Source organism: Pogona vitticeps, chromosome 6, assembly GCF_051106095.1.
Source record: "Pogona vitticeps strain Pit_001003342236 chromosome 6, PviZW2.1, whole genome shotgun sequence".
In the NCBI taxonomy this organism is placed as follows: Eukaryota; Metazoa; Chordata; class Lepidosauria; order Squamata; family Agamidae; genus Pogona; species Pogona vitticeps.
In genome coordinates this window covers 15,446,613-15,473,894 of record NC_135788.1, presented here as the reverse complement: position 1 = coordinate 15,473,894, position 27,282 = coordinate 15,446,613, and the positions used below count along the sequence as shown (strand labels likewise).

The following is a 27,282-nucleotide window of genomic DNA, read 5'->3' as shown; positions in this document are numbered from 1 at the left end:
CTGCGGCTGCTGCCACAGATTTCGGTTTCCTTTCCCTCACCTGGAATTTCAATTCCCCCTGCAGGACTGAATAGAACTGTTCCAGGGCTATCAAGTCTTTAAGCTGCTCATAGGTCTCTATTCCCTCCTGCGATAGCCATTTCTCAAGCAGCCTCACCAATTGGGCCCCCACTTGGGTAAAAGTCTGTTCTGGTTTCTTGGTGAGGGACCTGAATCTTTGTCTCAGCTGCTCTGCATTTATCCCATGTCTGGCAAACACCAGTTTTTTAAACTCTGCGAAATCTTTCATCCGTTCCTCAGGCATCTCGGCATAAACCTCAGCCAGGCTACCACTGATTAAAGACCGCATGATGGTCATCTTCTCAGTTTCCCTCACTGAGAAGTCCACAAACGCTCTTTCCACTAAGGAAAAGAACACCTCGGGACAATCTCCCTTGTGGTACACAGGGAATTTCTTCAGGTCAGCCTTAGACAGTTGGCCCCCCTCAGAATCCCTATTATTATTATTGTTCTGGTTCATCAGTTCCAGTTTTCTTAATTCAAACGCCATTCTCTCTCTCTCCAATCTTTCCTCCCTCTCCATTCTCTCTCTCTCTCTCTCTAATTCAAATTGCCGCTGTTTCTCTCTTTCCCTTTCCTCCATTTCCCTCACCCTCAGTTCATGCTGTTGGGCTAGGAGTATTATTCTAAGTTCTGGGTTCTGCTCTCCTGTGCTGTCACCTTGCACTGAGCCAAATTCATCCTCAGAACCTTGGTCAATCTGGGGGTCTTTCACTTCACCCATGTCTGTTACTTGACTTCGAGTCAAGGGCATAATCCCCCCTCAGAACAGGCTGCTTTAAAAAGTCAAGCCTCAAAATAAAACGACCACTTTTTTCCTTCTTGCCTCAGAACCAGCTCTCCTAGAGATTGCTGCTGTTCTTCAGCACTAAATTTGCAACAGTATCGAGTCAGAGCCTACCCCCCTCTGCTGGGCCTCTCAGCTGGCAAGCTAGCTCGCTGTTGCTACGCAGTTTTGCCTCAGCGTTTTCCCGCCAAAATCAGGCTGCCTCAGAGCACCTTAATCTAAGTCTCCCCAGTTGGCACGTTCTTCTACTAGTGCACCTCCCCGTGAGGTACACCTAGAAGATTACCTACGCGCCTCAGACTGTCCCTGACTAGACCCCCCTTGCTCTGGGCACACCTGCCAAGGCTTTGCTGGACCGCTGGACAACTGGACCAGTCGTATCCCACACGCTGGACACCAATCAATGTGACAAACCCAGACCTACTGGGATCTGCCACACAGTTACACTAAGCTGCCACCAACCATTCCCTATAAAAAGGCACACAGACCAGGGATGGATTTTTAAACAATTAAAAGAATAAGGTTTATTTTAAATACAAACAGGGTAAATAAAACAATCAGGTGAATAAAATAAAGTAACGTGGCTTATTCTCACACACACAAGCATACAGTTTGGTTCACCTAGAACCTTTAACTTAAAGCACAGACCCTGAACCCATCAGTTCTGGCTAACCAACAGACCCCTGAACCTTTCAGGCTGGTACTCTGACACACAGTAGTACCCTGTCAGACACCCAGACTCCCACAACAGCTTCTTCTTCCCAGCTGCTGCTTCGTCCCAACCCAGTGTCTCACAGTCTGTCTCAGCATCTACTCTTCACCACACAGGCATCACATATTTATACAGTACAGCCCCTCCTCCTGATGTCCCGCCTTCCACTCCCCATAGGATGGAACTTTCCCTCCAAACCCATGACAGACAGGTAACATCAGTGCTGTTATGTAACAATGGGATCAGCTTTTTGTCCTTTTCAGGTGATTGGGTGATTATGGTGATCAGGGTGTTTTTTTGTTTGTTTGTTATGGGTGTATTGTTGTGATAAGGGAGGAGATGATCTGTCACTGTGATTGATGGGTGCTGTTAGCTAGTCTTTTGTATGCAGTGATCCCTGGTCGTTGTGGCTGGGTAGAGTTTGTTGACCTTTTTGCAGGCTGTATTTTTCAGCGCTAGGAGCCAGGCTTTGTTGAGTTTCAGACTTTCTTCTTTTTTGTTTAGAAAAAGTCAGCCACTGACTTTGAATAATATATGGGAAATAATACCGAGTAGAAATGAGCAGATAGGTTTAAAGAGCTCACAACATTATACAGTGGTGCCTCGCTTAGCAATTGCTTCGTTTAACGATGTAATTGCTTAACAATTAGTTTTCCGGAGCAATCTTGCGCTCCATTTAACGATGTTTCCTATGGGTGATTTTCTCATAGCAATGTTTGGGACCTTGCTTCACACAGCGATGACAGTTTGGGTCCACCTGTTTCGCTTAACGATGGTTTTGACAGCCTCGTGTTGGCTGTCTTTTAAATGTTTAAAAATGTTTAAAAAAGGTTTAGAATGCTTAAAATCATAAGTGCACTTAATAAACCCTCAGTTAAACTAATTTGACTTTGTTCTGACTCTTTTTGAATTTGCTGTAATTTCCCCCCCATTGAAATACACTGAATAGGTTTCAATGCATTTCATTTGGTGAACCGCGTTTCGCTTAGTGATTTTTCCTATGGCGATTTTCGCTTAAGGACAGCAATCCGTTCCCATTGGAACGGATTATCCGGTTTTCAATGCATCTCTATGGGAAAATGCGTTTCGCTTAGCAATGTTTTCCCATAGCGATGTTTTTTTTGGCACCAATTAAAATCGTTAAGCGAGGCACCACTGTACTCCGTGAAATATACTCTGAACTGATATGTGAAGGTGAGAAAGGGCTAATATAGATGCTGGAATGCTGCCAGAGTGGGAACATGTACTCCTCCAGATACAATTAGACTGCTGAGTTCCCATCATCTCTTATTATAAGCCATGGTACCAAGGCCTGATGGTAGTTATACGGCAGCATTTGAATGGCCAAATTTCTACATAAAAATTTTGTGTTTTCCAGTAGAGAAACATTGCCATTTTCCATTGCCGTAGCCTCCATCTCATCCTGCTTCCCACTGCCCTTTCCCCAGATGGTTTGAACCACCCTGTTTATTCATTTTTGAGACATATTATGTATTTAATTTGAGCTGTTTCAGACCACATCTTGTTTTAAAATGAGAAAAGTACTATATTTTTCGGTGTATAGGACACCCCCATGTATAAGACCACCCCCACCTTTCTAATGCAAAATTAAGAAATCTAAGCGGAGCTTAGCAAGTGGAGGGGAAACCAGGGATCAAGACGATCCTGCAGCGCTTTGATCCCTTTCCCCCTCCACTTGTCTTTGTTTTCTCCTCAGCTTGCTTCCATGTATAAGACAACTCTCAATTTTTAGTCTAAAGATTTTAGCTAAAAGTATCATACATGGAAAAATACGGTAATTTAGAACTTTCCAAAATTAATCTTCAGCCAACCAAAACTGTTCAGAAAACTCCAGTAAAGTCTAAGAAATATTTTATATCACAGTATCATGAAAACTGGTTATTAAAGATTCCAGCTCCTTTCATGAATAATGTAAATTTAAGAGTTAAGATATCACCAATATCCTTACCTATCCGCAGCTTTAACAATACTTGTTGTGGTTGAATCTGGGTAATGTCTTCTGGTCTAAGACTCTCAGTGGATCCTTTGACACGATTTGTTACTTCCTTGTCTTTTAGTTTCTTTTGGGATCCTCTGGGGTTTTCTATTTCATCAGAAGGGCAACCCTTATTTTTCAAAACTTCCAAATCATCACATCGTGCTGAAGTAGATTCTCCTTCTTTTAAGAAAGTCTAAGAAACATTAACAAAATGAAGTTTAAAACTGTTGATCATAAACTCTCCACCAATACTTTCTTGGTTAATTTTAAATAGGTATCTCAAAGCAAATATACATTTTCTTTTTTAAAAAAAACAATCCTAATTTTAGTTTTCAAATGCATATATTGCTAGATTTGAGAGAAATCTGCTTCGTTAACTGCTTAATGACTGTAATTTTGTTATTTTTGTCTTGCTATTGATTTATTGCTTAACCACGCTATTGTTCTAATATTATTCCAGTTTTACTAATTTTAGTACTCTGTGCTCTTTGCAACCTAATGATGTGACATTCAACATAAACATGGGATAAAGTGCTGTGAATTGCTGTAATATATTTACAGTAGCTTTCTCCAAGCAATAGCTAAACTGACAGTTTGTTCTGATGACAATGGCTTGTGTGGGGACTGGCAGATGCCACAGCTGTCATCTGGCCAGATGAAGAAATACTACAGGAAGGGCAAACATATGAGCCGGGTCTGGAACTAATAAACCCTAAAAGAAATACACGAGACAGCTGTAATATGGCTTGAAATGTGCATACTACATGTAAGGGCACAGCCTTAGGAGAGAAGCCACAACACAAAAGGAGCATGGTCTGTGACAGAAAGCTGTGGAGCAGTCAATGCCAAAAATGAGTTCAAACATCCACAAGTGGGGCACACAGAGAAGCAGCACTGAAACCAGATGAGATCATGACAGGAAGAGGAATATGAAACAACAGTCAGACTGTAGAGATACCACATAGAGAGAAAGCCTTGTTTTAGATATGACTGTTGAAAATGGTGTTTCACTGACAAAATTTGGTACACGGTTCAAAAGGAAGACAAAATTGAACTGTGACTGGTGGGAAGGACTACACACAGCAGAGATAAAGCACAGCTGTCAGTTAACATAGCAATACAAACATTAAGGAAGACAGAACTGCTTTGATGTAGCACTCCAGCACATTCATTCTCTCTCATTTATGGTTCATTAGGAACTAAGCATAGTACTTTAATACAGTACTGTATTTGCTGGCGTACAAGATGACTTTTTTGGCCCCAAAAACATGGCTCCAAGTGGGGGGGGTCGTCTTGTACGCTGGGTGCACTTCATTTGGCCCAGGAAGGAGCTGCCGCCGCCGCCGCTGAGTAAGTGACGCGGGGCTGCGCTGACCGGGGAGAAAGGCAGTCGGGCAGGCAGGCAGTCTGTCCGGATGGAGGGAGGGAAACAGAGCCAGCCATGCCTGAGTGGCCAGAGCCCGCCGCCAGGCTGCCTGCTGCCCCGTGCCGCTGAGCTACCCGCCCAGCCACTTCCCCTCTTCCTCGCCCTCTCGCCGTTGAGCAAGCTACTCGCTCGCCCAGCCACTTCCCTTCTTCCTCGCCCTCTCGCTGCTGAGCAAAGCTGCTTGCTTGCCCTGCCACTTCCCCTCTTCTTTCTCCTCCTCCTCTTCCTGCCGCCGCCCGCCCTCCTCGTTGTCGCCCTCCTCGTCACCGGCCATGAACTTCCAGGGTGGGCCCGGGCAGAGCCCCTGGCAGCCACCGCCGCCACCGCAGCAGAGCCGTCCACTCTATATTTTGAGTGGAAATGTTGGGGGGTCATCTTATACGGCCAGTCGCCTTGTACGCTGGCAAATACGGTACTTCCTCTGAATTAGAGGTCCTCCAACCTCTTTTTTATCCTTTGTAAGTAAAATAAAAATCCTAGCAAGAACACAGGATGCTTCCTCATTTTGTGGTTTAGTCATTAAGTCATGTCCGACTCTTTGTGACCCCATGGACCAGAGCACGCCAGGCCCTCCTATCTTCCACTGCCTCCCAGATTTTGGTCAAATTCATGTTGATAGCTTCAGTGACGCTGTCCAACCATCTCATCCTCTGTCATCCCCTTCTCCTCTTGCCTTTACGCTTTCCTAACATCAGGGTCTTTTCCAGGGAGTTTTCTCATGACATGGCCAAAGTATTGAAGCCTCAGCTTCAGGATCTGTCCTTCCAGTTAGTAACGAGGGATAACTTTTCAGAATGGATAGGTTTTATCTCCTTGTAGTTCAGGGGACTCTGAAGAGCCTCCTCCAGCACCACAATTCAAAAGCATCAATTCTTTGGAGGTCAACCTTCTTTACGGTCCAGCTCTCACTTCCATACATCACTACAGGAAAAACCACAGCTTCGTTGGTAAGGTGATGTCTCTGCTTTTTAAGATGCTATCTAGGTTTGTCATTGTTTTCCTCCCAAGAAGCAGGTGTCTTTTAATTTTGTGGCTGCTGTCAACATCTGCAGTGATCGTGTAGCCCAAGAAAGTAAAATCTGTCACTGCCTCCATATCTTCCCATTCTATTTGCCAGGAGGTGATGGGAACAGTGGCCATGATCTTAGGTTTCTTTTTTAAGTTGAGTTTCAGACCATTTTTTGCACTCTCTTCTTTCACCCTCATTAAGAGGTTCTTTAATTCCTCCTCACTTTCTGCCATCACAGTGGTATCATCTGCATATCTGAGGTTGTTGATATTTCTTCAGGCACTCTTAATTCCAGCTTGGGATTCCTCCGGTCTGGCCTTTCGCATGATGTATTCTGCATATAAGTTAAATAAGCAGGGAGACAATATACAGCCTTGTCATATTCCTTTCCTAATTTTGAACCAATCAGTTGTTCCATATCCAGTTCTAACTGTTGCTTCCTGTCCCACATATAGATTTCTCAGGAGATAGATAAGGTGGTCAGGCACTCCCATTTCTTGAAGAACTGGCCATAGTTTGCTGTGGTCAACACAGTCAAAGGCTTTTGAGTAGTCAATGAAGCAGAAGTAGATGTTTCTCTGGAACTCTCTGGCTTTCTCCATAATCCAATATATGTTAGCAATTTGGTCTCTAGTTCATCTGCCCCTTAAAAATCCAGTTTGTACTTCTGGAAGTTCTCGGTCCACATATTGCTGAAGCCTACCTCGTAGGTTTTGAGCATAACCTTGTTAGCAAATGAAATGAGTGAAATTGTATTGTAATTGGAGCGTTCTTTGGCACTGCCCTTCTCTGGGATTGGGATGCAGACTGATCTTTTCCAATCCTCTGGCCACTGGTAAGCTTTCCAAACTTGCTGGCATATCGAGTGTAGCACCTTAAAAGCATCATCTTTTGAGATTTTAAATAGTTCAACTGGAATGCCATCACCTCCACTGGCTTTGTTAGCTGTGCTTTCTAAGGCCCACTTGACTTCACTCTCCAGGATGTCTGGCTCTTTTTTTTTTTTTTTAATAATTTTATTTTATTTAGGAACAGGGATAGAGGGTACAGAAAGAAAGAGGGGATAAGAAAGGAAAAATGGTTTTGGGGGATAGGAGAGCATAAAGTATAACATCATCCAATCAATTCATATTACTAATACATATCAACTTTTTGCTTTTTCACAGTTTGATTACCCTCCTGCTTTTATCTTATCATTTAATTTTAATTTTATTCTATGTTATTCCAACATTGTCTGGTAGCTGCTGCCATTTATACAATACATCCCATCGTTCAGTTTCTTTTTGAATTGAACAGTCTTTCAGCCCATCTGACAGAATATCCATTTTTTTCACTTCCCATATTTTCACCATAAAATTATCTGGTTTCAGTATCTCTGCCTCCTTAAGATTTTTGTCATAATGCTTTTTAATTTTGGAAGCTGCATGGGTCACTGGATAACTCTCTACTGCATTCATATTACCTGGTGTCATGTCTAATACAGACGATTCTAAAGTCTGTACAACTTCATTTAAGTTTTGTTTGGCATCTACTGTCCCCTCTTTCGTCCCTTTCATCAAATTTTCTATTTTGCTAAGACCTGCATTCACTTGCTGAAACCCTGTTAATATTAGCCTTTGTATATTAATCTGCCATTCCTTTTCTATTTCTTGCACCACTATTCCAGAACTTTGGGATTGAACAGACCAAGTCTCCATTTGTTCTTTTGAATTTTTGGGGTCCATCTCAGGCTTTGGGGTTTGTATAAATACCACAATAATCACCCCCTAGAAATCCTTCCACAGTTTCCACAATTTTATCAACAATTCAAACCCCTCATCATAAACCTCCCCTTAGATCTCCCTCCAATCTTTGTCCAAATATTGTAGTATAAAAATCAACCTTTAGCCCAGCAAATACAATATCAATTAGAACCGTGACGCCGTTATTTCTTCTTCTCCTGAGTTCAGCAAGCTTCTATTATTAAACTCACACGTGGTCACAAACAAAACAACAGTCACAGAGTCTCAAACTGTCCAGTAGATTGTCCTTGGAGCTCGTCTTGTGATCTTCATTAACCCCTTAATGCTCCTTAGTCCAGTTGGCCACGTCAGCTCCTTCTCCCGAAAACCACCAGATTCTATTATTTATAGTTCACAAAGTCCAGAGAAGGCAAAGAGTAACGTGTCCCAGCCACACTGCATCCACTGAAGTCTCTTAAATCCAGTCAGACGGTGTTGCTGTCTGGGATTCTTCTCCAGAAACATAAGATTTATTTTTCCATCTCAGACTCTCGGCTTTAGAATCAGCCTGGCGTTTTAATAGTTCACTTGGAGAAGCTTAGTTTCGCTTTTGAGTCAGACTGATAAGATAAACCCGCCGCTGCATTTATTCTTTCCGCCAAATATTTTCATTCTTATTTCAGCTTAATGAGGCTGTTTCATAAATCAGAGGCTTCGGCTTACTTACTTGTTATATATTTTTAGTTTATATTGATTGCTCTCCTCTCCCCCGGTAAAGGGTTCCTCGCGGCTCAGTGCCAAAAAAATGGCGCCCGCTCCAGTCCGTGCACGGTGATTTCTTCAGAAGAAAAAAGTCCGGGTCTGCCTCCCTTTCTTCTCCTTCTGCTGCTCACCATCTGCTTCAGAGAGACTTCTTCTAGACTCTCCTTTGATCCCCATTTCAAAAGGGGGATCCCGGGCCGGAGGGTTCCAGCTTTTTCCAGAGAGAGCTCCTCTCTGGAGTTGCTGGCAGCACCGCAACAAAGCCCCGCCTTCCAGGATGTCTGGCTCAAGGTCAGCAACCACTCTATCTGGGTTGTCCGGGACATCCAGATCTTTCTTGTATAATTCCTCTGTGTATTCTTGCCACCTCTTCTTGATGTCTTCTGCTTCTGTAAGGTCCATACCATTTTTGCCCTTATCATGTCCATCTTTGCACAAAATGTTCCTTTAATAGCTCCAATTTCCTTGAACAGATCTCTGGTTTTTCCCTTTCTATTCTTTTCCTCTATTTCTTTGCACTGTTCATTTAAAAAGGCCCTTTTGTCGCTCCTTGCTATTCTTTGGAAGTCTGCATTCCATTTTCTGTAACTTTCCCTATCTCCCTTTTATTTTCTTTCCCTTCTCTGCTATTTGTAAGGCCTCATTAGACAGCCATTTTGCTTTCTTGCATTTCCTTTTCTTTGGGATGGTTTTTGTTGCTGCCTCCTGTACAAAGCCTCCATCCATAGTTATTCAGGCACTCCGTCCACCAAATCTAGTTCCTTAAATCTGTTTTTCACTTCCACTGGGTATTCACAAGGGGTTTGGTTTAGATTATAGCTGATTAGCGCAGTGGTTTTTCCTACTTTCTTCAGTTTAAGCTTGAGTTTTGCTATAAGAAGCTGATGATCAGAGCCACAATCAGTTCCAGGTCTTGTTTTTGGTGACTGTATATAGCTTCTCCATCTTTGGCTGTAGAGAACATAATGAATCTGATTTCGGTATTGCCCATCTGGTGATGTCCATGTGTAGAGTCGTCTCCTGTGTTGTTGGAAAAGAGTATTTGTGATGACCAGCTTGTTCTCTTGACAAAACTCTGTTAGCCTTTGCCCTGCTTCATTTTGAACTCCAAGGCCAAACTTACCTGTTGTTCCTTTTATCTCTTGACTCCCTACTTTAGCATTCCAGTCCCCTATAATGAGAAGAACATCTTTCTTTGGTGTCAGTTTTAGAAGGTGTTGTAAGTCTTCATAGAAATGGTCAATTTCAGCCTCTTCATCATTGGTGGTTGGTGCATAAACTTGGATTACTGTGATGTTGAAAGGTCTGCCTTGGATTCGTATTGAAATCATCCTACCATTTTTGAGATTGCAGCCCAGTACAGATTTTCCCACGCTTTTGTTGACTATGAGGGCTACTCCATTTCTTCTACATGATTCTTGCCCACAATAGTAGATATGATAATAGTCTGAATTGAATTTGCCCATTCCCATTCATTTTAGTTCACTGATGCCCAGGATGTCAATGTTTATTCTTGCCATTTCCTGTTTGACCACATCCAGCTTACCAAGGTTTATAGATTTTACATTCCAGGTTCCTATGCAGTATTTTTCTTTGCAGCATCGGACTTTCCTTTCACTTCCAGGCACGTCCGCAGCTGAGCGTCCTTTTGGCTTTGGCCCAACCACTTCATTAGCTCTGGAGCTACTTGTACTTGTCCTCCGCTCTTCCTCAGTAGCGACCTGAGGGGCTCATCTTCCAGTGTCATATCTATTAGCCTTTTTTTTTCTGTTCATGGAGTTTTCTTGGCAAAGATACTGGAGTGGCTTTCCAGTTCCTGCTCCAGGTGGATCGCATTTAGTCAGAACTCTCCACTATGACCTGTCCGTCTTGGGTGTCCCTGTACAGCATAGCCCATAGCTTCTCTGAATTGCTTAAGCCCCTTTGCCACGACAAGGCAGCAATCCGTGAAGGGGTGCTTCCTTATATCAGGCCATATTCTCTATCTGGCCAATCACCTGCTACTGCGGCTGGTCCATCCTTCTATGGTTACAAGCACAGAAGAATTTCCAAGCATCTGCTACTTTAGGAATAGACTGAATAAACTCCAGCATCTTCAAAGCAACCTCTCAAGCTGCCTCATGCTCTCCTAGGTATTATACCCCCCAAGGGAAACTGTCTCCTGGGAACCTCTGGGGACCAGATTAAAAAAGAAGATGGAAGTGGCCAACTTGGAGGGGGGAAATCAAGATTGGTGTGCAGCCCTTGATGGTACAAGGCAACAGAAATGATCCTCTGAAGTTGTCCACCACAGGCTACCTAATCTTCTGCAATTAAAGTTCTCAGAAATTGAACTCGTCAGGTCCCAAACCTCAGGTTCTCTTCTAAGCCTCACTCTTTTACCAGCATTTTAATGTACATTTTGTCTTTTCTCAGCAGCAAGAAGCCCCTCCATGTTTTGCATGTAACCAAGACTAGACCAGAAGAGTCATGCCATCTGTTGGCTGATTATCACAGCTCCAAGAATCAGTATACAACATTGTGCATACAAAGCCAACTAGATACTATTGTCTAAAAAATTCACATTGTATCACTTCTACACATTTGGATGTGGTTGACAGCATTTCCTGTAATGACCGAAACAATGTGACCATGATGTGGCAAAACTGCTGCTGATTACATTTGTTAGACAGCTTGGTTCACATACATTTTCCTTTTAAGTTTCCACCATGGAAACAGGCAGGAAACTCAAAAGGCAGGGCCACACACACAAAAAATTCCACAATTTAGTCTTGTACCCAGCTCTTTTCATACTGAGCTATATCATTTCAGACCACAGACAGTGGGTTGTATATGATGGACCTCTCTCTCTCTCTCTCTCTCACACACACACACACACACACACACACAACTGTTTGAGACAATACAGCCCATATAAAACTTAAAAGAGAAACAAGGCTTAGAAGTTAACTATCAAACACAAAAACATTTTAAAACACAATGTACATTTTAGATGTACCAAGAACATTTCCCTTTCCCCCTCCCATCTGCATTGTCAATATCTAAAATTAGTGTCCTTCTAATGTCACCAGGAGAATATAATTAAATGCAGACAGGGAGACACCAGAGTGGAAATATTTTTAAATAACTGTGAGGGAATGTTTTAGTGGAGAGAGGAAAGTAGCAAGTGCAGTTACAATTGGCACTTGAAGAAGGGAAAACGTATAGGTATATGCCTATACCTACAGGATATCACAGAAATGAGTACACCCCCTCACATTTCATAAATATTTTAGTATATCTTTTCATGTGACAACACTGAAGAAATGACACTTGGCTACAATGTAAAGCAATGAGTATACAGTTTGTACAACAGTGTAAATGTGCTGTCCCCTCAAAATAACGCAACACACAGCCATTAATGTCTAAACCGCTGGCAACAAAAGTGAGTACACCCCTAAGTGACAATGTCCAAATTGGGCCCAAGTAGCCCTTGTCCCTCCCTGGTGTCATGAGACATTAGTGTCCCATTAGTGTCACAAGTCTCAAGTGTGAAGGGGGAGCAGGTGTTATCGTCTCACTCTCTCAGACTGGTCACTGGAAGTTCCACATGGCACCTCATGGTAATGAACTATCTGAGGATCTGAAAAAAACGAATTGTTGCTCTACATAAAGATGGCCTAGGCTATAAGAAGATTGCCCAAACCCTGAAACTGAGCTGCAGCATGGTGGCCAAGACCACACAACGGTTTAACAGGACAGGTTCCACTCAGAACAGGACTCGACATGGGCGACCAAAGAAGTTGAGTGCCTGTGCTCAGCGCCATATCCAGAGGTTGGCTTTGGGAAATGGACTTAAGAGTGCTGCCAGCATTGCTGCAGAGGTTGAAGGGGTGCGCGGTCAGCCTGTCAGTGCTCAGACCATATGCCACACACTGCATCAAATTGGTCTCCAGGGCTGTCGTCCCAGAAGGAAGCCTCTTCTAAAGATGATGCAGAAGAAATCCCACATATGGAATTTTTTTTCATTCTAGTAACTGAAGTCCTAATTTTTCCAAACACACTTATCAACCTACTACTCCTTAATTTGCCTGGAAGTGTTTAAAGGAGCCATGTCTGTCATTATGGAGAATTGTTATCTTGGGCAAACTGTATATATATAAAATTCACCTCTATTCACCTGGTGTTCAATCACTATCAATAATTTCATGCATATATGTCAGCTACATGCATCTGCATGACACGTGCTCTCTTCTTTTTGTGTAAAAAAATCATGTGGTGAAATCTCAGTGTCAATATCGTACAGTTATAATCTGCAATGGCCATGGACATTCCTGTTGGCTTTGCAGTTAAAAAAGCAGAGGGAAATGGAGAGAGGAAAGAACTGGAGAAAATATATAGCATGCTATTTAATAGTTAAGGTGTAAGGAAGTCAGTGAATCCTTACTTACAAATGAATCAAGAAGAAGAGAGAGCTGGGGAGAGGAAGAACTTTCAAAGGGTGACAAAAAAAGTAGCATGGTAAGAAAGCTTTTCATCTGACAAAAATGTCTAAATCTCAGCTGTTCAGAATTTCCAGAAATTTGTCTAGTTTCAAATTGAGTTCTGTAGAATAAAGATTTTGTTTGCTTTTTTGAGCTAAAAGGTATCACTCACAGATCCCACAAAATTTGCTTTCCAATTTGTTACCAATAAAGAGGCGACTGGATAGAGTCAGAAGCAGAGAGGTGGGGTAGAAAATTTTCTAATATTTACATACACACACACACACACACACACACTGTCTATATCTGTGCTATTCCATTGTTAGTTGGGCTACTGTATGGCAATCAATCATGTTAGACCAACTACAAATAGAGGCGCATCAAAAAATAAACGAACAAGGAATACGTACTATATTTTTACACCATCCACAATTTGGTCCAGCTTGTATACATTCAGCACATGATTTTGCATTAGCTGTTATACAAGTGCTCCCACCTATAAGAAAACATGAACAGGTTAATATTTCAGACATTGCAGTAATGATTTGCTGTTTTGAAGTTATAAATAAATGTCTTACAAGCCAACTTAGATCACGGAATCAAGAATTAGTATGTGATTATTAGAGTTGCTTAACAATGAATCCCACAGATGCCTAAGGCCTACAGGGTAAGCTAGCATCTGTGCAGATTTCCTGCATCAATGCTGAAATTTGCCTGCTCTGCCTCACAATTAGTCTAGGAATTCAAGTTGCTTCACATGTGGGAGAAGGTTGGTACTTCCATGTAAGAGCTTTCTGTAAATCAAGAGCTGGCAACATGTGGCTCACAAGCCACACATAATTCTCATTTTTCTTTTGTAAGCCCAGGATTCCTTCCTTTCTTAAAAGTTTGTCTTAAAAGTTTGTTTGTTTTAATGGTGGGGAAGCAGAACTGACAAAGCTGGAAAACATTTTTCTTCCAAGGAAGACAATCCACCACATATCTGGTTTTTGCTTGGAACATCCTTTGTCCCAAAATATGTTGCTTTGAGGGTTTCCAGCTATTTCCAGTTTCACGTTAAGAGTGGAGCTGCAGCTCACTGTGCATCCTGTGCAGTAGGACTTGATCCTGGGGCTTGTCCACTTGATAACAGTCATGCATGACTGCTTGCACCTACCATTTATTTAACTGCATGCACCCAAAACTTTTTTCAACCTTCTCTTAAGAGTATATGCAGCGTAACAGCTGCAGGTGTGATTTTTCAACCATAAAAGAGTGAAACTGCATAGAAAGAAGTTACATGAAGCATCACACCTCTGTCTTTTTCACTGCACTTTTTTCTTTGAAAATGTGACACTCAGAATTTCAAATGATGATGCCCTCTATGAAAGCTCCAGAAGGCATTCTTGCTGCTTCAGGAACTTCCAGGGGTGCCAGCAGGCCCCTCCATGTGACAACAGAACTGATCACAATATCACTTCCAATTTTAAAAATAAAAATCTACCTCTGGTTTAGAAACAAACATGTTTTGCAGTAACAGATGTTTGTAGGAGAAGCTGGTAGAATTCTGGGGAGGGCACCAAGGCTTCATATGATGCCTACCGCTGTCCTAACTGGAACTCAAGCACCATTTCAAGTAGTGGCTTTGATTCCTAAAAATGGCCTATGCTTTTGTAAAGTTGAGTACTGGTCTGAAGATTTGGTTCAATTTCTTTTCCACCATTTCCTTTGCACTACAGAAATATTATAAAGCTGTACTTTTAAACTTATTTTTAAACTATTTTATTTACCTTGTTGGGCAAATCCACACACCATGAGGCAGTTTAATAAACCAACACAGATGAGAAACTTGAAATGTATCTGCAAGATAAAATGCAAACAATTGATTGTATTCTTTTCCTCCCTAGTCATGCCAGAAATAAGTACAGATTCTCAAATGGTTAAGAAAGTATTGTGAATATAAACCTCTAGCTATTGCATGTAAAAATGTTTCTGCACAAGCTGAATGAATACTACATTAGCAAATCATCAGAAAAGTAATTTGTGTTTCCTCACATTCTTGTAAAAGTAAAATAATTATCTATACACTAGAAATAGGCATAAGAGCCATGGACTGACACAACACCCAAACAATATTACTTCTTATAATGTTAATTGCATACTTGTACTGTATAATCTCTTGAGTTTTATCTCATCTGTAGAACTGTGAAAAACAATCATGAAGTGTATCCCATAATATTAGAAAACATACAAGGAAGTCTAAGTGTGGTATGTTTTTTTATTATATCCTACCACAGAAATGTTTATATACTTTGATTATAAGTTAATAGGAATGTATATTGTTGGGCAGAAACTCATTAAAAATACCTATCTATTATCTGTGGCAGGTCTTTCCCATTGCTAAGAAAAGATTTCCACCTATTCCTGCATTTGTATTAAGACATTCAGTGTTTGGATGCCCATACAATTAGGTAGGGAGTCAGGCACGAGTGCTTCATCTGACTTCCTCCCACACTTAAAATACATAGGGATGAACACATATATTGCATATGGTCTGTCAACGCATTGGAAAAACACCCTTCTCTCTATGCGAAGTATATGCCCACCTCTTCCTCCCCTTCAGGTGAGACAGAAACATGGAGAAAAGGCATATGATGTTTCCTCTGAACTGCTACTACAAAATCTCAGTGCCACTTCTATGAATATTTTTTCATTTTCAAACTTTTGAAATGTGTGTGAATGAACCAAAACACACAAGATAATCAACCTGTCTCATACTGGGATATTCATACTTGAATCTGACATTTGGAATTTCTAGCACAGCTATAACAGTCACAGCTCTAAATTGTCTTTTTCCTATCCAGAAGAGATCTACATGTTACAATCATTTCAATAGATAATTCTCCTTTGTTTAATTCCACTGATGAAATTATGTAGTGAAATGAAATGGGACTTAGAGGGGAAAATAAAGATAACGGTAAGCTGGGTATTCCAACAAAGATTTTGTTACCATGGCTTATAAAAGAAACTTCTGTTTACGCACTATATTAATCATACTCGCATACTGACTTGCCTGTGTGAATAAGCATTACAGTTACTGCCTTTCAATACTGTATTATGTTCTTCAACCGAGTTCATTTATACATTTTAGTCTGCAAGTGTTGAATAATCAAGACCAACATATACATGTACGTGAACCAGCCGTAATCACTTCCTACAGTCCATTTAGTAAAGTCTTTTGAAACTACTCAGGTCATCTTAAAATGTCCTGAAACTCTAACTCCCAAAGTTGATTTTCCCCCTTGCCTCTTTGCTACATCTTCCTGTAATACTGTGAAGTGCTTTGCACATTCCTGACATTAAATTGCTCTTAACCCCAAAATGGAAGAGATGCTAAGATAGAGCATGTATGTCAATGTGAAGATAAACCCAAAACAAACTTGATATACTGAAAAATGTTCTGCATAAAAGACAATATTACAGTCATATACAATTGAAATGAACAGGTAACAACATGTCTAGCAAAAATATACAAAGTTCATTTCATCATTCTTGCCAAATTGCTCTGTCTTATATGTACATACTTTTAATTCAGAAATCATTACATTGTAATTTAGATGTTTCACACAAAAAAATACTACTTCCGCTAATCTTTGTTTATTAAAACCCAGCAGTATCAGGTCTAGAATTCTGAATAACTATTCTTGAAAAATTTACTCCTATGGCTGAAGGTAGATAGAGATTTCAAAATCTAGGGGCTATTGCTGAGGGACTACAAATCATAATGTATTATTTTTATTGCCGTTTGGATTATGGTTTTGCATTTCTACTATTTATTATCATTAATTATGTATTAATTCATTATACTGGTCAGATTTTTACTAATGCTCATTAAAGTTTGTGTAATGTGCTGTAACATTTTAACAAAGTGTCTGGCCATGCATCAAGACACACCCTAGAATCTCATCAATTAGATACAGTCAAACACAGTTAAGTTATGCTAACCTTACATGAGAGCCAACAGGATTCAGGTCAATGTTATTTTTTGAAATGGCACAATTAAATCATGTTGTCTTGTCATTATGAGTGTGTACAGTACAGTTTATTGTTGCAGTCCTTAGACCAATCATATAGGGGAAAAACATAGACTTTACAGTTTCCACAATTCCAAATACCTTATAGAAACATTTGGCATTTAAAATACAATTTAAAATCTATTATCTAGTTAACATGGAATTTCCAAGGCATGAAATATCGCCATACAAAATTTGGCTATTTGATAAGTGATCTTGGAGTCTGTATCAAGAAACTCAAGTCTATTTTTTTCTTTGATCAGTGGGGTGATGATCTCCAGCTACCTCATAATCAAACAGTTCTTTACCTACAGTCCTCAGACTCATCATACAGGGAAGTGGACAACCCAGATCCACACAATCTCTGGAATATGTAAAACATCAAACTTAGACATAAAGCAAACAAACAAGTATAAAACAAGTATACAACAATCAAGTACAGTGGTGCCTCGACTTACGAACTTAATTGGTTCCGGACCTCTGGTCATAACTCAAAATGGTCGTAGGTCGAAGCACCATTTCCCATAGGAATGCACTGAAATACAATTAATCCGTTCCGGCCAAAGGAAAAAAAAATCACCAAACAATGGTAATTTCATAACTCTGCTAACCTACTCTCATGCCTTCTGACAGTTAAGGATTCTAACTGCTGGGGTGAAATAGCTACTGTACAAAGAAGCAGCTTCTTCACCACCACCAGTTAGCAATTTGAATTCCCTGCCTTTTTCTGGATGTAACTCAAAGCTCTGGCCACAAGTTGAAGCAAAATTTTGCGGCCGGAGCTGGTCGTAACTCGAAATGGTCGTATGTCAGGACTTTCATATGTTGAGGCACCACTGTATACAAGTGATTCAAAACCCTACATAACAATACCAGTCAAGTATGGGGAAATTTCTGAAACTTGAGAATTGCCAGACAGAACCCAGCTACCTTGCATGATATCTTACTATCCTTGTCCGAGAAGGGATTCTCAAGTCTAGTTTTCTCTGATTGGCCAGGGTATTGTGAGTGAATCACCTTGCGTTATTTTACATTTTTGTGTACACATATAATATTGTTAAGTGTTCAGCACTGTTTATGAAGAAAGAGCGCATGGAAATAAACTGACAATGACAAAAATCTACAGAAGCACTTCTGACTAAAAGCAGAACGATTAACAGTGAACGTGCTAAGCAATCTATCAAGAAATCCATGGCTTGAATCTATTCTCTACACTGAATTCTTGAAGTGGCCTTTGGTTACAACCATTACCACTATTCTATAGCTATCAATAGGAAGGTCACAAATCCTGCATCACACACAGATATCATATTATAACAACATAATGTATATAATGCAGTTTCAACAAATGAAGCCACTACAGAATTAGACACATGCACATCATTCAAATGTAAACTACTTTCCAAATAGCAGATTATTCAGTCACTATTGGAACTGTTGGGTTTTTCAGGATGTTGTGTTTTTGGAATACTGTATGTCACTTCACATGAACATGAACAGTTCCCACCCTAAAAATCCCTGCTATCATAAAAACATTATCAACAGATACCTATTTTAGCAGCAGGTGATCTGTTGCCCTCTATATGTTTTGGACTACAGCACCTTTGAGCCCCAGCCAGCACATCCAATGCGATTATGAGAAACAGAGTCCAAAACATCCAGAGCGTGAATTGACTACGTCTGAACTATACACCATCTGATGATCCATGATTTTGGCACAGACCTTGGAAGACAGATACAGCAAATATAGCTGCCTGCTGGTGGCTATCACCAAATGGTGAGATGCCACCAGATTTCTTGGTAACAGCCATGCATGCAAGACTTACACTACAACATTCTTGCATTTAGTAACAGCGACAAAACCAACTAGACATGTGAATTACTCATTTTCCTAGATTCCCAAAACGCTTTGCTCAAATCCATGACCCACTAATTTGTTCTCTTATCTGATGTCACCTCATCCATGCATGGTCCACACCTGGCTACAGTATCAAGCAGTAACTTGGATGTGTGAAGAATCCAACAGAAAGTGAACTTTCATACCAGAAATGAACAAAGTATGGTTTATTGCGCAGCCCAAATGTGTCCATAGTGTCCCCCAATGTTGTGCTCAAAAAGTACTCCTGTGTAAGCAATATGAAAGCACATTTGCTATGTCTGGCCCCCCCTCCAGCACCACTGGACACCTCAACGCCAACAATTTTAAAGAAAGCTTTTAAAAAGCATTGTCACTAGAGAGCACAAGGTATAGTAAAATGCCTCCATTTTCTAAAGCAAAACATTATTGGGGTGAGGGCAATGACTGAAGCAGGTCTCCAAGATTGAGAGATGGATATTCGTGGCCCTCAACATCTGGAGGGATGTGGTGGCGCTGTGGGCTAAACCGCAGAAGCCTGTGCTGCAGAGTCAGAAGATCCGGCAGTCGTAAGATCGAATCCACGCAACGGAATGAGCACCCGTCGCTTGTCCCAGCTCCCGCCAACGTAGCGGTTCGAAAGCATGCAAATGCGAGTAGATAAATAGGGACCACCTTGGTGGGAAGGTAAACAGTGTTCCGTGTCTAAATCACACTGGCCATGTGACCACGGAAAGATTGTCTTCGGACAAACGCTGGCTCTATGGCTTGAAGAGCGGGATGAGCGCCGCCCCCTACAGTCAGACACGACTGGACAAAAATTGTCAAGGGGAACCTTTACCTTTACCTTTACAACATCTGGAAGTTACCTATTATGCTTTACAACAACCCACACAACCTAAGTCAGTCAGTTCACATATTCAAATGCTCAGTAATTAGGTATCTGTCTATTAAAGTCATATGAACCTACTAATATATTTCCAAATCCATTAGAAATATTAATTCAACTTCTACAAATGAAAACGTCCCATATTACTGTAAATGCTAATTTCATAACACTGCTAACCTATTCTCATTACTTTAGATCATTCTTACAGTTAAGGATTCTTATCTCCACTACTATTAATTTCCTTATTGTAAGATTTTTATTGCAATTTCTAATAGAAAGCATATGTTTCAAGAAAACTACATGCCACAGAAGCTTTCCTTCTACAGATAATTCTAGAATAAAATATGTACCTGTGTGTAATTTTAAAGCTCTTGCTTACATACATAAATACAATTTTGTTTAAATATAAAAGATTAATGAATTCAGGACAGTTTTTAAAATATAAATAACTTAGCCTTAACAAATGCTTATTTTTAAATCAAAGTATCATTCAGAGCAAGAGAAAAGTTTAGTTTTCAGAAAAACACTGAATACACATGACGTTCTTTATTCATACAAATTAAAGCCTGTAAACATTTGGTTATTCCCATGATTGGCAAAATTCATCACAAAACATATAAAATTTTGGTCATATGATGGCAGGTAATTATTAGGTGTCCTATCAACCACTGCCAGCACAAACTAGCAGGGCTGAAAGAGCCCAATGAAAATAATATATGGTTTGAGTTTTTATAAGGTGAGGTTGCTATCCAAACAGAAGTATATTTAATATATTCAAAATATTATAAAAAGGAAGCATTTCCAAATGTGCATTGTGTTAATTTCTCTTTCTTCAGAAAAAGGAAGTCTGTTGCTTCCTTTAGCTCTCTGGCTTTTAAATGGCCTCACCCAAGGAAGTCAACAGATGCTCCCTGGTAAAGAAAATCTGGTCATTACAAATGTTTGAGGATGCTGTAAGGCTGAACAGCAAAGCAGCAATGCCAGCTCTCAAATGTGTAGCCCTTGCTTTGCGCAAATATATATATATATTTTCCCGAGGAAAGAGGATCTATAACACAAATATACCATAATCGGAATACTCTACTAAATTTGTGAGCAAAGAAAGAGGCATTATTAATAAGATGGTTTACAATCAGTTTCACATAATAATTAAGGATGCTACAATTATGGCCTGAAAAGAACACTCATAGCACTTCAAGCAGTATACTTTGTACTACTATGTCAGAATATTGTCCAGAACTTGGGAAGGTATTCCTCTATGATAAAGCATTTTAAGACTGATGCATACTTCTGAAATATTGGTTTATAATATATGGGATCAGGCTTGCTATTTTACTTTGACACATTATTTGCTATCTTAGAAAACAGTGCTTAATCATTTCCTTGGAATACTTTTTTATTACATTAGAATGAATCATCTGTTTAATCATCCTTTGGGTGGTTACTTAGAACTTGATGTCGATGCTAAGAAGTTCACTGTGTTGCTAGGGAAGGTGCCTTTGAATCTACTTGCTTTGAAAAGTTTTCATGATGACCTTACTGAAGTTTCAAAGACATGTGAAATACTTAAAGTGTACCACCACCTTTCTTGTGAGTTTTCAAAGATAAGCAGGGATATTGATCCAGGTATCCTGAGTCCTAGTCCATCAATCTAACTGCTATACCACACTGGCTCTCCAAAAACAGAATGAATGTGTTTTATCATCATTTGGATGGCTGCTTAGAGCATGATCTCTGTGCTAGCTAGGAAGTCCCTGTCTTGTAGGAGGTTCAAGATAAAGTATCTCTGAATCTACTTGCTTTACTGTCACTATAGACCATTCTCCTTCTGGATCACTTCAGCAGCAAACAGTCAAAAACAGCATCTCAACTTAGCAACTGGGACATGGCAATTCACATATTATATTAAAATCTCTGACCACTAAATGTCCCCTTCCATTAACTCTTTTCTTGTGCAGTTTATGACTGATTTTACATCAAGAACAAAAGGTGCCAAAATTATGATTTACATATTGTGTCACATCACATATAACATAGGAGCAAAGAAGTCCCGATTCAAATTCTGATTTAGCTTGCAACTCAGAAGATGGTCTCAAGCAAACCAGATTCTCTCAGCCATGATCCTTCATCTGCAATGACTAATTTTAAAACTGGACACTAGTGAAGTCACTGGCAAAATTCCTGAAACTATCCTAATAACAGAATTGTCCTTCATTTAAGCTTACAGCTTGCTAACCCTCTTGGTAAACATTTGATGAGAAGGAAAACACTTTATTTTTCATCTCCATTTTTCAACTCACAGCAACAAGAACACTGTACAAGTATGATGGGAAAGTGCAAATCAACCATAAACCATTCTTCTATAACTGGGAATCTAAGCTATTGAGAGATTCCCTTTCTCCAAGTAAATGCCTTCCCTGAAATCCTGATGATTGCCTTCCTCCATGTAAAAGAAATTATCACGATTTCAAGGAAGGCATGTGTATACTGAAAAAGAATACTCAATATAGCATTTCATTTAGAAAATGGCTTGAAACATTAAGTGGTTTCTTTGCAAACAGCTTATTACCTCATCCTGAACACAACAGTGCACCTACAGTCATCCTTTTAGCTATTGTATTGCAAAAATGCAAAAAAAAATGACTATCCATTTTTTCTACATTTACAAATTATTTGATTTGTTTATAGTCATGCTATCTCAAATTCCAAATAACATTATTACAATAGTCAGGATTGAAAGGGGACACTGTATTTTTTTCTTTATTAAAAAGGGTATAGGTTTAAAAAGGCGGAGACATCTTGTACAATATATACTAACTTGGTAATGTTAACTGAGTTTTAAGATTAGACTGTATGCAGTCCTTCAATTATTAACTGATTTTTTTCAAAAATTCAGTAGATACAGGCAGATTAGACAATGTGACTTTTCTAGAGGACATTCTCAATCACTCACGTGATCCGAATCAATAACAACTCTTCTTCATTTTCCTTCATGCCAGCACCACAATTTCTACAATAATAAATTACCAAAAGGACGTTGGTAACAGAAATGATGTCATTAGCAATAGCAGACTGCTGCTGACTGAAGACTTTTTATGATTTCATAGCACACACTGCTCACAGGTGAAGAGATGAAGCCAAAATTCTAGTAAATTAAACATTAGAATAGGGGTCCCCCGTATGAAAGCCACTAAGTTCCCTTGTACTGTCCCATTTTTTATTTTTAAATTTGGATGCCGGTGTGAGATCTGGGTGGAAAAAGAGGGATATGTATTTACATAATGAATGAAATAATGAATAAATTAGATGTACAGTTGTGAATGAAATGGGGTAGGGAGTGTTATGGCTACGACAGAGTGGGTATATATGGATGTAAAGCAAGACAGAGATTCTGGTATGTTTGTAGTGTAGGATCTGCTCTGATTTTCCTACTTCAGGAAATATATTTATTTTATGTGTGGGAAAAATTGGCTTGCCTTTCAGGAATACTGGCAATCATTACAGAGGAAAAGATAGAGTCAAAGGAATGGGTTATATCTTGGAGCTCAAACTCTACCTCTGTCTCATACACTCTGGGGCAAATTACAGTCTTTCTGAAAAACAGGTGTTTTATATCTCCACGTATCTACTGCAGCTGCCATTTTGTGCACGAGCCACCCCATAACAGATGTTTTAGAATAATGTCTATGATACCTTCCCAAAACTCCAATATGCCCACCAGCTCCAAAAGATGACAGAATCCCGCCTTATGGTGCCACACACCTCATACTACTTAAGTAGCATGATTTTAAGAGTTAATAATTTAATAACTAACAACACCTAAACAATTTTAAAAAGTATATAATCCATATTCCAAATGTTCTCAAAGACAATAAAAGAGGCAGATACAACTAAACTGTGATTTAATGTTACAAGAACAAGCTTCAGCCTCTGTGTATCATTGTCCTCTTTTGTGTCCATGGTAACCAGTAAACTTATCTTCATAAGGTGGCAATCCTGAACTTCCTGTTCCATTGAAATCCATCATACAGTAATATGATTTGTGCAAAGCAGAGTTTGCCCATAAAATAAGACTCATTTCAGGTTTGTAATCCTAAACAACAGCAAAGGATGGATTGTGTTCGCATTTCATTCTTAGTTTTGTACAAAGTTTCAAGTTATGGTTTGTGATTAAACCAATAGCACATTATAACCACTGCACAATAGACAGGAGAACATAAATGAACCCAAGGATCACATCTTTCTATTTTTTTTTCAAATTCTAAACCATGGTTTGTCTTACGCCTGAACATTCCCAACTTTTTTTTTTTTTGTCTGTACAGGATCCAGATAAGAAGACTTCAAGGAAAGATCTCGCTAAAATCTAGAAAAAAACAGACACAGAAAAGCACAGATGTTATATATTGTGCTCTTCTGAGGAGAAGAGAAAGTGTAGATCCATCTCACCCTATGCCCTTCCAAGCCAAAAAACAAGAAAAAAGAGGAAATGTTTTACACAGCTTGCTTGGGTTTTCTAAGGCTGTTTTTAATTACTCTTTCATGTTTCCTTCCACTGACTCAAAGGAGAAATAGTTATGCTCCAGGAATACAGTAGACTTGCTGCTAGTTTGAGGGCATAGCAATGGCAAGGCTCTGCATCCGGAGGATCACAATCCTCCCAAGCAGCCTCCTGAAACACCATTGGAACTCTTATTTTTTTAGTTCTTCTGACATCAGATTTCTAATGTCAGTGAAACAAGGTGTGTGATGTTTTCTACAGTAGGGGTTGATGTCTTCAAGGCCCTCTTCAACTTCACAAAAGGTCCAAAACATCCAAGGTCTGACACACGATTTCAAAGGCCACAATATTGGTGCCTTAAAGAAGTTTATAACCTGCCTATAGTGGCAAAAATCCCCAAGGTAAGCACCCTGACACTGCAGTAGCTTCCAGCAATAATAATCCAACTGTATGCATGCTGATTTTTACCCTTTATATAAAAAAACCCCACAGTCTTTTTTTCTATGCTATTATGATTAATTTTTAATAACTGTAAGCCATTGTGGTGAGCTATATTCCTGCTAAGCTGCATGCATGTGCACACCGCTCCATTGGGGCTGTGCACCAGCAGCCAGTGTTGCCGCTCATTAGTTCCAGTTGGAACCCCCTGCACATGTGTGTACACACGGGGTGATGCTTCCATGTAGCAAGGCTGAAAATTAGAGGGAACTTTGGTGGTGAGGTATATGTGTTTAGAATGAATAAATGTTTACCCTGAGAACAGTCTCAGATTCTAAGGTCTTTAGTTAAAATGAAACAGCAGTCTCCTGGCACTTGAACTTACTTTATTATAGCATGGACTGTACACTTCCACATGTGTGCATTAAGTGGTACCTCTGATTATAGGAACTACTTTTCCATAGTAGTTCAAAAGGAACATCAATAATGCGTTCCAGCAGCTAAAAAGACAACCATGGGTGGAGGAAAATCTTGTTCAGCCACCAAACTCCATCCCAAGTGATACCTACTGCATGGGGGAGTGGTGTGGCTAACACCATTCTGAAATCCTTACTGAGGAAGGAAACCACACCCCAAAAAATTATAATAGTGAAAATGAAATGTAGGCAGGTGTAGAGAAGAAATGGTACGATAACAACAGAAAGTCCCTATAAAGGCATGTTAAAAGACATGGGCATACTCGTGCAAGCTGCAATTAATCACACCAGATTTTAAAATGTGTATTATAGTAAGAATAAATGAGAAAGTGTTACCTCAAAAGATATTGTGAGAATGAAATCCAGTATCATTTCTCCAGGAAATGGAATGCATAACATCCTGAGGGAATAGTTGCATGCAAGCCTACTTGGAAATAAAGTACTGAGCCCAGAAATGCCTGCTTATAGGTGAGTAACCACAGGATTGACCTACAAGGCTAAACATGCTTATTTGGAATTAAACGTCAGGAAAATAAATTAATAGGAGCAGTTTCCAACTGCTAGACTACAGTTCTACGCAAATGCCCTGCCTCATCTATGGAGGTTGACTCAAGAGTAAGTTCAGCTGTGACTAACAGCGCTTGCTTCCTGATAAATGTGAGTAAGGTCATGGCTTCAGGGCACTTCTAAGCAAAAATTTTATTGGGCAACTGAACTGTCTGATTCATGCAGTAAATGAGACATTCAATAACCCTCACCTGCAGCTTGCAGCCCTCCCACATTTTTTTTTCTTAGCACTGAAAATCAATTTAACAGCAGTGCTTTTCAACTGCAATCAGTGGAAGTTGTCTTTCCATCTGGATGAAGGCTCCATGAAGAAAAAGAGACAGAAACTTGCAAGACAGACAGATAGAGCTCACACTTCAGCCAGTTCACATCTAATGTAGGGTTATGACATTTCCAGTTCCTTCTCCATCTCTCTCTGATTCAGGGCAGTTAATTCCCTCCACTTACAAAGAAACTACCGTTAAACACGGGGGTGGGGAGAGAAGGGAAGAAAGAACACCTCCTATAATGACTAATAACACTCTCTCACACACAACCACATAGCCCTTGCGGTATTGTGCTAGTTTGTTTTTTTTACGGTCGCCTAACGTTTTGTAAACTCTAGTCCTCAAGACCCTCTGCCTCAGCACGGACCTTGCTCGTTGCGGCAACACTTTTATGGCTGTTTGCTGCAGGACTAACCCTGTAAAATGAATAACCGAAATGCTAACAATTTAAGGGAGGAAAGGAGAAGTCCAGAGGTTTCGTGTGTGTGTGTGTGTGTGGCGGGTTTTTTTTTAACTTCTAACTCAAGTGATTTTAATAACCCCCACGGGGACCGAGCACTACACCCTTGCAAAAAGCCACGCCTTTAGCCTCGCTGGACTTCTGAAAAAGGACACACAACGGGCCCTTCCGCCCCCCACACAGCAGGGATTTGGGGAGGGAGGGGGAAAGAGGGCAAGGGTCCTTTCCCTGAATCTCGAGACTACCCCACCGGCCCCTTCACGCCAATTCCGCACCAAAAAAGGAGGAAAGGGCTGAGACAAAAAGTGGGGGGAGGGGGAGACCGGTGAGGAGACGCTGAGCCGCACAAAACACGTACACAACCCAAAGAGAACGCGGCCCCCTTGTCCCTTTTGCCAGGCTTGCTCTTTTTCGGTCACACACACACACACACACACAGTACCTGGGCCATGGCGGCGGCTCTTCTAAGGAGGGTCCTCCCTCCGGCAAGCCCGCCGTCCGGAGCTGTGAGGAGACTTTGTGAGCGGGAAGCCCGCTTGTTCCCTTTCCCTCGTTCTCCTCAGAGCCGCGCCGCCTCTCCCGGGTTGCCGGTCCCTGAGAAGCCCCGGCTCGGCCTCGGTGTTGGTGGGAGAGTGATTCCTTCCTCAGCTCGGCCGCCGCCGCCAGCCGCTCCTTCCACCGTATGGCGGGGAAGGCCGGGCCCTCTCCTCAGAGCCGCGCCGCCTCTCCCTCAGCGTCTCCGGAAGCGCATTCCTGGCAGCTGCCGTCAGCTTCGGGGCGGAGCGTTGGGAGAGCGCGGCGTTGGGCCTTGGGGCTCGTCTGGCGTCTGAGCAAAGCGGGGT

General features: G+C 40.7%; 1 protein-coding gene across 1 annotated transcript in view; it reads right to left on the bottom strand.

The window, feature by feature from the left end:
* ITGB1 (integrin subunit beta 1) overlaps positions 1-27,189 on the bottom strand; it is a 53,609-nt gene extending 26,420 nt beyond the window's left edge. The window contains exons 1-4 of the mRNA XM_078378548.1: positions 26,883-27,189; positions 14,709-14,778; positions 13,350-13,435; positions 3,529-3,751 (exon numbers count right to left, since the gene is read on the bottom strand). Coding sequence (XP_078234674.1) covers positions 3,529-3,751; positions 13,350-13,435; positions 14,709-14,778; positions 26,883-26,891 — 388 coding nt within the window. The 5' untranslated portion in view covers positions 26,892-27,189. The remainder of the gene's footprint in view (positions 1-3,528; positions 3,752-13,349; positions 13,436-14,708; positions 14,779-26,882) is intronic.
* Positions 27,190-27,282: the final 93 nt, after the last annotated feature.